Genomic DNA, 9,776 nt, shown 5'->3' with positions numbered 1-9,776 from the left:
CCCCCCAAACAGAGCCCCCAAATTTGGTCTGGGGGGTTCCAGGGTTGGGGGGGGGAGGTCTGGCAGTTTTGGGGTTTATTTTTGGGGTGGGGGGGCTCGAGGAATTTTGGGATTTTTTTTTTTTTTTTTTTGGGGGGGTGGGAGATGACCTCAAGAAGTTTTGGGAATTTTTTTTAGGATTTTTTTTTTGGGGGGGGTGGGCAAACCCCAAACCCCCCCCCCAATAGACAGACCCCAATCGCTTTGGGGTGGCTGGAGAGTTTTGGGGGTTTTTTTTTAGGGGGGGTTCGAGGAGTTTTGGGATTTTTTTTAGATAGGAACTCCGAGTTTTGGGTTTGTTTTTTTTTTTTTTTAGGATATTTTTAGGGGAGGTCACTCCAGGCAGCGCTCGGGGCTCAGCAAACCCCAAAACCCCCCCAACAGACAGACCCCAGTGGGGTTGGGGTGGCTGGAGAGTTTTGGGATTTTTTTAGGTAGGAGCTCAGATTTTTGGGGTTTTTTTTTTAGGTATGAGCTCAGATTTTTGGGATTTTTTTTAGGTATGAGCTCAGAGTTTTGGGATTTTTTTAGGTAGGAGCTCAGAATTTTGGGATTTTTTTTTAGGTATGAGCTCAGAATTTTGGGGTTTTTTTTTATGTAGGAGCTCAGATTTTTGGGGATTTTTTTTAGGTATGAGCTCACAGTTTTGGTTTTTTTTTTTTAGGTATAAGCTCAGAGTTTTGGGGTTTTTTTTTTTAGGTATGAGCTCAGAATTTCGGGATTTTTTTTAGGATATTTTTAGGGGAAGGGCAGCGCCCAGGGCTCAGCAAACCCCAAAACCCCCAAAAAACCCCAAACCCCACACACACAAAACCGACGGGAAATCTGCGGGGTCCGGGGGAGGGGCCGATGGAATCGGGGCTTTGTTTTTTTTTTTTTTTCTTTTTCTGGGGTTTGGGAGGGGGTGGAATTCGGGATCTTTTTTTTTTGGGGGGGGGTTTTGGGTTTTTTTTGTTTTTTTTCCCGTTTTTTGGGGTCACTTGAGGCAGCGCTCGAAGTAGGTGGCGCCCACGTATCCGCCCCGCAGCGAGCGCTGCACGTTCTGCTCGAACAGGCGCCGGTTGCTCTGCAGAACCTCGGCAGCCTCCTTGTTCAGGGGGTCCTCGGGGTTCGGCTCCTTTTGGGGCACAAATTTGGGGTTTGAGGGGACCCCAAAATAGGGGGGGAGAGACCCCAAAATCACCCCAAACAACCCCAGGCAATGGGAGCCCCACAAAACCCAGGAGCGACCCCAAAATCCCAGGGTTTGGGGTTTGGGGAAAATCTGGGGTTCCCTTTGTTCAGGGGGGTCTTTGGGTCCTTTTAGGGGAAAATTTGGGGTTTAGGGGACCCCAAAATATGAGGGGGAGAGACCCCAAAATCACCCCAAACAACCCCAGGCATTAAAAACCCCGTTAATGAAACCCCAGAATCCCATAAGCCCAAAATCCCTAAAACATCCCCAGGCGTCAGGAGCCCTTTTTGGGGTTTGGTTCCTTTTGGGGCACAAATTTGGGGTTTAGGGGACCCCAAAATAGGGGGGAGAGACCCTAAAATCACCCCCAAACAACCCCAGGCAATGGGAGCCCCCCAAAACCCTGTAATGTCCCCAAAATCCCAGGGTTTGGGGAAAATTTGGGGTTCCCTTTGTTCAGGGGGTCCTCGGGGTTCGGCTCCTTTTGGGGCACAAATTTGGGGTTTAGGGGACCCCAAAATAAGGGGGGAGAGACCCTAAAATCACCCCAAACAACCCCAGGCACCAGGAGCCCCCCAAAACCCTGTAATGTTCCCAAAATCCATGATTGGCTCAGATTTTGGGGGTTCCCTTTGTTCAGGGGGTCCTCGGGGTTCGGCTCCTTTTAGGGCACAAATTTGGGGTTTAGGGGACCCCAAAATATGAGGGGAGAGACCCCAAAACCCCCCCAAACAACCCCAGGCATTAGAAAGCCCTTAATGCACCCCAAAATCCCATAAGCCCAAAATCCCTAAAACATCCCCAGGTGTCAGGAGCCCTTTTTGGGGTTTGGTTCCATTTAGAGGAAAATTTGGGGTTTGAGGAGACCCCAAAATAGGGGGGGAGAGACCCCAAAACCCCCCCAAACAACCCCAGGCAATGGGAGACCCCCAAAACCCTGTAATGTCCCCAAAATCCCAGGATCTGGGGAAAATTTGGGGTTCCCTTTGTTCAGGGGGTCCTCGGGGTTCGGCTCCTTTTAGGGCACAAATTTGGGGTTTAGGGGACCCCAAAATAGGGGGGAGAGACCCCAAAATTCCCCCAAACAACCCCAGGAAATAGGAGCCCCCCAAACCCCGTAATGTCCCCAAAATCCATGATTGGCTCAGATTTTGGGGGTTCCCTTTGTTCAGGGGGGTCTTTGGGTCCTTTTAGGGGAAAATTTGGGGTTTGAGGGGACCCCAAAATAGGGGGGAGAGACCCCAAAATCCCCCCCAAGAAACCCCAGGAAATAGGAGCCCCCAAACCCCGTAATGTCCCCAAAATCCCAGGGTTTGGGGTTTGGGGAAAATCTGGGGTTCCCTTTGATCAGGGGGGTCTTTGGGTCCTTTTAGGGGAAAATTTGGGGTTTAGGGGACCCCAAAATAGGGGGGAGAGACCCCAAAATCACCCCAAGCAACCCCAGGCATTAAAACCCCCTTAATGAAACCCCAGAATCCCATAAGCCCAAAATCCCTAAAACATCCCCAGGCGTCAGGAGCCCTTTTTGGGGTTTGGTTCCTCTTGGGGGACAAATCTGGGTTTTGGGGGGACCCCAAAATTAGGGGGTGACCCCAAAATTCCCAAAACCGTCCCCAAATCCCTGAGCCCCCACCCCAAAATCCCTTCAAACACCCCCAGATCTCAAATCCCCTTGTTTGGGGTTTGCCTCCTGTTTTGGGGTTCCCTTTGCTCGGGGGGGTCTTTGGGGCTTGGCTCCTTTTTAGGGGAAATTTGGGGTTTGGGGGGACCCCAAAATTGGGGGGGACCCCAAAATTCCCAAAAGCGTCCCCAAATCCCTGAGCCCCCACCCCAAAGAGCCCCCGGCCCCAACTCGCCCTGTTTGGGGTCCCTGTGGGGTTTTTGGGGGTCCCAAGGTGTGGGGGGAGGGCCCGGAGCCGTTTTTGGGTTTGGGCTCGGGGATTTGGGGGGTTCCCGTTTAGGGGGGGGGGGACCCAGAACTGCTGAACCCCGAACCCCCCCCCCCCGGGACCCCTGAACCCTCCCAGGTGTCCCCAAGGCCACCAGGTGTGTCCCCAACCCCCCCCAGGTATGTCCCCGTGTCCCCAAACTCCCCCCAGATGTCCCCATGTCCCAGGTGTGCCCCCAACCCCCCCCCCAGGTGTATCCCAAGGTGTGTCCCCCTGTCCCCAAGCTCCCCAGGTGTGTCCCCATGCCCCACAGGTGCCCCCCCCTCCGGGTGTCCCCAAACATCCCCCAGGTGTCCCCCCCATGTCCCCAACCCTTCCAGGTGTGTCCCAGGTGTGTCCCCGGGTGTGTCCCAGGTCCCCCCAGGTGTGTCCCAGGTGTGTCCCCAGCTGTCCCCAGGTGTCCCCAGGTGTCCCAGTCCCTCACCAGGAACAGGTACTGCAGGCCGTAGATGATGGAGTTGATGGTCAGCACCGGCTTCCAGTCCTCCCTGCGGCCACGGCCACGGGTCAGTGTGGCCACCATGGCCACCATGGCCACCATGGCTACCATGGCCACCATGGCTACCACGGCTACCACAGCTATGGCCACCATGGCCACCATGGCCACCATGGCTACCATGGCTACCATGGCCACCATGGCTACCACGGCTACCACAGCTATGGCCACCATGGCCACCATGGCTACCATGGCTACCATGGCCACCATGGCTACCATAGCTACCACGGCTACCACAGCTATGGCCACCATGGCTACCATGGCCACCATGGCTACCACGGCTACCACAGCCATGGCTACCATGGCCACCATGGCCACCACAGCCACCAGCAGGTGGCCACAGGCCCCCAGGTATCAGTAGCCCCCCCCAGATGTTCAATAGCCCTCCCCCAGTGCCTTTAGCCCTCCCAGGTGTTCAGTAGCCCCCCCCCAGGTGCCACTAGCCCCCCCAGGGATTTTGGTAGCCCCCCCAGGACTGTCAGTATCCTCCTCAGGGTTAGTAGCCCCCCCAGATGTTCAGTAGCCCCCCCCAGGTATCAGTAGCCCCTGCAGGTGTCAGTAGCCCCCCGGGGGTGTTGGTAGCCCCCCCAGGTGTCAGTAGCCCCCCCCAGATGTTCAGTAGCCCCCCCAGGTGTCAGTAGCCCCCCCAGGTATCAGTAGTCCCCCCAGATGTTCAGTAGCCCCCCCAGGTATCAGTAGTCCCCCCAGATGTTCAGTAGCCCCCCCCAGGTGTCAGCAGCCCCCCCCAGGGGTATTGGTAGCCCCCCCAGGTGTCAGTAGCCCCCCCGGGGGTGTTGGTAGCCCCCCCCCAGGTGTCAGTAGCCCCCCCAGGTATCAGTAGCCCCCCCAGATGTTCAGTAGCCCCCCCCAGGTGTCAGTAGCCCCCCGGGGATGTTGGTAGCCCACCTGAGGATGTTGAGGCACACGTTGCCCTCCAGGTCGATGTTGGGGTGATAAACCATGGTCTCACACTTCACCTTGGGCGGGTCGTGAGGGTAACCCTGGCCCACCTGGGGGCCACCAGGCACGGCTCAGTGGCCACCAGGAACGGCTCAGTGGCCACCAGGGACGGCTCAGTGGCCACCAGGAACGGCTCAGTGGCCACCAGGGACGGCTCAGTGGCCACCAGGAATGGCTCAGTGGCCACTAGGGATGGCTCAGTGGCCACCAGGAACGGCTCAGTGGCCACCAGGGACGGCTCAGTGACCATAGGAAGGGTTTGGTGGCCACAGGGAGGGTTTGGTGGCCACAGGGAATTTTGGTGGCCACAGGGGAGGGGGGTTGGTGGCCATGGGGGGGGTTTGGTAGCCACATTGTGGGGGTTAGTGGTCACAGGCAGGGGTTTGGTGGCCACAGGGAGGATTTGGTGGCCACGGGGGGGGGTTGGTGGCCATGGCAGGGGTTTGGTGGCCACAGGTGGGGTTTGGTGGCCACAGGGGAGGTTTGGTGGCCACAGGGGAGGTTTGGTGGCCACAGGGGGGGTTGGTGGCCACAGGTGGGGTTTGGTGGCCACAGGGGGGGCTTGGTGGCCATGGCAGGGGTTTGGTGGCCACAGGGTTGGTTGGTGGCCACAGGGGGAGTTTGGTGGCCACAGGTGGGGTTGGTGGCCACAGGGGGGTTGGTGGCCACAGGGTGGGGTTTGGTGGCCACAGGGCGGGGTTTGGTGGCCACAGGGGGGGTTTGGTGGCCACAGGGAGGAGGTTGGTGGCCACAGGGAGGAGGTTGGTGGCCACAGGGGGGGGGTTGGTGGCCACAGGGGGGGTTTGGTGGCCACAGGGGAGGTTTGGTGGCCCAGCACTGACCTTAAAGCTGAAGACGAATTTTCCGCCCTTGTAAAAACCCTGGGGAGAGAAAAACGTCAGCGAGGGGACACAGAGTGACAGAGAGAGTGACACAGGGGACACAGAGTGACACAGTGACACAGAGTGACACAGAGTGACACAGAGAGTGACACACACAGAGTGACACAGGGGACACAGAGAGTGACACAGAGAGTGACACAGAGTGACACAGAGAGTGACACACACACAGTGACACACACAGTGACACAGAGAGTGACACAGGGGACACAGAGTGACACAGGGGACACAGAGAGTGACACAGTGACACAGTGACACAGTGACACAGAGTGACAGAGAGGACACAGAGAGTGACAGAGAGTGACAGAGGGGACACAGAGTGACACAGAGTGACACACACACAGTGACACAGGGGACACAGAGAGTGACACAGAGAGTGACACAGAGTGACAGAGGGGACACACACAGTGACACAGAGAGTGACACAGGGGACACAGAGTGACACACAGTGACACAGGTGACAGTGACACACAGTGACACAGGTGACAGTGACACACACAGTGACACGGGTGACAATGACACACACACAGTGACACGAGTGACACACACAGGTGACAATGACACAGGTGACACAGATGACACACAAGTGACAATGACACAGATGTCACACAGGTGACACACACACAGGTAACAACGACACACAGTGACACAGGTGACACACACAGGTGACAGTGTCACAGACGTCACACAGATCACACAGGTGACACACACAGGTAACAATGACACACAGTGACAATGACACAGGTGTCACTCAGGTGCCACATGGGTGACACACAGGTGACACACACAGGTGACAGTGTCACAGATGTCACACAGATGATGTCACACAGGTGACACAAATGTGACACACGCAGGTGATCGTGACACACATGTGACAATGACACAGATGATGTCACTCAGGTGCCACAGGTGACAATGACACAGGTGACACAGATGATGTGATGTGACAATGACACACAGGTGACATAGATGACACAGATGATGTCACTCAGGTGCCAATGACACACGGATGGCAGAGGTGACGCCAGTGAGGTGACTCCGATGACGTCACTCAGGTGTGCCAGGTGTGTCCCCACCTCGTCAGGACAGATGAGCAGCCGGAAGTGCAGCAGGTCGTCCTGGTCCGAGAAGTCGATCTCGCACGTCTTGGGCAGGTTCAGCTCGTTGATGTCTGGGGACAAACGGGGACAGCTGGGGACAAATGGGGACACACCTGGGGACACACCTGCGACACCTGGGGGGACACCTGGGTACAGCTGGGGACACACCTGGGACAGCTGGGACATCTGGGGGGACACCTGGGTACAACTAGGGACACATCTGGGGACACAGCTGGGACAGCTGGGGATACCTGGGGACAGTTTGGGACACCTGAGGGTACCTGGGGACATTTGGGGACACCTGGGAGATGGGTGTGACAGAGCTGCACAGGTGACAAACACGGACACAGAGGTGACACAGGGACACACAGGTGACACACAGGTGGCATAAGGAATAAAGGTGACACACATGGGGACACACAGGACCTGACCCTTACTGGGACCATACTGGGACCAGTACCTGACCCTTACTGGGACCAGACTGGGACCAGCATGTGATCTCGACTGGGACCAGAACCTGCCTCCCACTGGGGCCTAACTGGGACCAGTATCAAAGCTCGATCAGTCCCAGTACCAGTCCCCCAACGAGGCCTTACTGGGACCAGCACCTGACCTCAACTGGGACGTAACTGGGACTCTCACCAAAGCCTTACTGGGACCAGTGCCTGCCTCCTACTGGCACCAGTACCTGACCATTACCGGAACCAGTACCTGACCTCCACCAGGACCCCACTCGGACCAGTACCTGTCCCTCCCTGAGGCCTGACTGGGACCAGTGTGTGACCCCTACTGGGACCAGTATGTGACCCCTACTGGGACCAGTATGTGACCCCTACTGGGACCAGTACCTGTCCCTCCCTGAGTCCTAACTGGGACCAGTGTGTATCACATACTGGATCCAGTACCTGCCTCCCACTGGGGCCTAACTGGGACCAGTATGTGATTCCTACTGGGACCAGTACCTGCATGCCACTGGGGCCTAACTGGGACCAGTACTGGGCCCCTACTGGAACCACTATGTGATCTCTACTGGGACCAGAACCTGCATCTCACTGAGGCCTAATTGGGACCAGTATGCGATCTCTACTGGGACCAGTACCTGTCCCTCCCTGAGTCCTAACTGGGACCAGCATGTAACCAGAACCTGCCTCCCACTGGGGCCTCACTGGGACCAGTATGGGATTCCTAGTGGGACCAGTGCCTGCCCCTCCTTGAGGCCTAACTGGGACCAGTACTGGACCCCTACTGGAACCACTATGTGATCTCTACTGGGACCAGTACCTGCCTCCCACTGGGGCCTAACTGGGACCAGTATCAGAGCTCGATCAGTCCCAGTACCAGTCCCCCAACGAGGCCTTACTGGGACCAGCACCTGACCTCAACTGGGACGTAACTGGGACGCTCACCAAAGCCTTACTGGGACCAGTGCCTGCCTCCTACTGGCACCAGTACCTGACCATTACTGGCACCAGTACCTGACCTCCCCCAGGGCCCCACTCGGAGCAGGACCCGTCCCTCTCTGAGGCCTGACTGGGACCAGTATGTGACCCCTACTGGGACCAGTACCTGTCCCTCCCTGAGTTCTAACTGGGACCAGTATGTAACCAGTACCTGCATGGCACTGGGGCCTAACTGGGACCAGTTTGTGATCCCTACTAGGACCAGTACCAGTCCCTCCCTGAGGCCTAACTGGGACCAGTACTGGACCCCTACTGGAACCACTATGTGATCTCTACTGGGACCAGAACCTACCTCCCACTGGGGCCTAACTGGGACCAGTACCTGCCTCCTACTGGCACGAGTACCTGACCTCCCCCAGGGCCCCACTCGGAGCAGGACCCGTTCCTCCCTGAGACCTGACTGGGACCAGTATGTGACCCCTACTGGGACCAGTACCTGACCCCTACCGGGACCAGTACCAGTCCCTCCCCGAGGCCTAACTGGGACCAGTACTGGGCCCCTACTGGAACCACTATGTGAGCTCTACTGGGACCAGTACCTGCCTCCCACTGGGGCCTAACTGGGACCAGTACCTCACCCCTACTGGGACTGGTGTGTGACCCCTACTGGAACCAATATCTGCCCCCTACTGGGACCAGTAGCTGTCCCTCCCTGAGGCCTGACTGGGACCAGCGTGTGACCCTTACTGGGACCAGTACCTGTGTCCCACTGGGGCCTATCAGGCACCAGTATGTGACCCCTACTGGGACCAGTACCTGCCCCTCCTTGACGCCTAACTGTGACCAGTATTGGACTCCTACTGGGACCAGAACCTGCCTCCCACTGGGGCCTAACTGGGACCAGTACCTGTCCCTCACCAAGGCCTTACTGGGACCAGTATCAGAGCCCTATGGCTCCCAGTCCCGGCCCCCATGGAGGCCCTACTGGGACCAGTACCAGACCCCACGGGGCCGTTAACGAGCCCGGTGCCTGCCCGCCACGAGGGCCCTGCTGGGCCCAGTCCGCGGCCTTTACTGGGCCCAGTCCGTGCCCGCCGACCCCCCCCAGACCTTTCTGGATGCGGAGCTGCGCGGCCGAGGCCTTCTTGCTGGAGCTCTTGGTGCCGCCCGCCGATTCCTCCTCCTTCTTCTGCTGCTTCAGCGAGAACAGCTTGATCATCCTGCCGGGCCGGGGCGGCGGGGCCGGGGCGGGTCCGGGCCCCCCCCGGGGCCGAGGGAGCGGGGCCGGGCCGGGGGCGGCTCCGCTTGGGGGGTCCGGGGGCGACGGGGGCCGGGGGCGAGTGCTGAGGGCCGGCCGGCTCGGCAACTTCCGGAGCCGCTCGGCAACTTCCGGCAACCGCTCGGGACTCTCCGGAACCGCTTCACAAGCGCTCGGCAACTTCCGGAGACGTTTCGTGAGGCGCCGGAGAGAGTTCGGATAGCTCCGGAATCGCTTCGGGGATCTCCGGAGTCACTTGGCGACTTCCGGAACCGCCTCGGGGATCTCCGGAACCGCTTCGGAACCGTTTCGGGGCTTTGCGGAACGGGCTCAGGGATGTCCGGAGCCGCGCGAAACCTTCCGGAAATCTCCGAAAAGGTGGAGATGGTTCGGCAATCTCCGGAACTGCTTCCGAACCGCTGGGCAATCTCCGAGGCCGCTTCGTGAGTCTCTGGAATCGCTTCTAAAACCTCCGGAGGGCTTCGGAATCTCTCGGCAAAC

General features: G+C 58.2%; 1 protein-coding gene across 1 annotated transcript; it reads right to left on the bottom strand.

Annotated features, from left to right (window-relative positions):
• Positions 1 to 242: 242 nt before the first annotated feature.
• On the bottom strand, positions 243 to 9,371 carry LOC106864095 (NEDD8-conjugating enzyme Ubc12). Its single transcript, XM_088154828.1, has 6 exons — positions 9,128 to 9,371; positions 6,594 to 6,688; positions 5,461 to 5,499; positions 4,565 to 4,668; positions 3,587 to 3,650; positions 243 to 1,156 (listed from the first exon to the last, which is right to left on the bottom strand). The coding sequence occupies exons 1-6, from the start codon at positions 9,234 to 9,236 to the stop codon at positions 1,016 to 1,018; spliced, it is 552 nt and encodes a 183-aa protein (XP_088010954.1). The 5' UTR covers positions 9,237 to 9,371; the 3' UTR covers positions 243 to 1,015.
• Between the last annotated feature and the right edge of the window lie 405 nt (positions 9,372 to 9,776).

This window comes from Sturnus vulgaris, chromosome 32 (genome assembly GCF_052056855.1).
Source record: "Sturnus vulgaris isolate bStuVul1 chromosome 32, bStuVul1.hap1, whole genome shotgun sequence".
Classification (NCBI taxonomy): Eukaryota; Metazoa; Chordata; class Aves; order Passeriformes; family Sturnidae; genus Sturnus; species Sturnus vulgaris.
The sequence above is the reverse complement of the archived record's forward strand: the minus strand, read 5'-3'. Positions and strand labels throughout refer to the sequence as shown.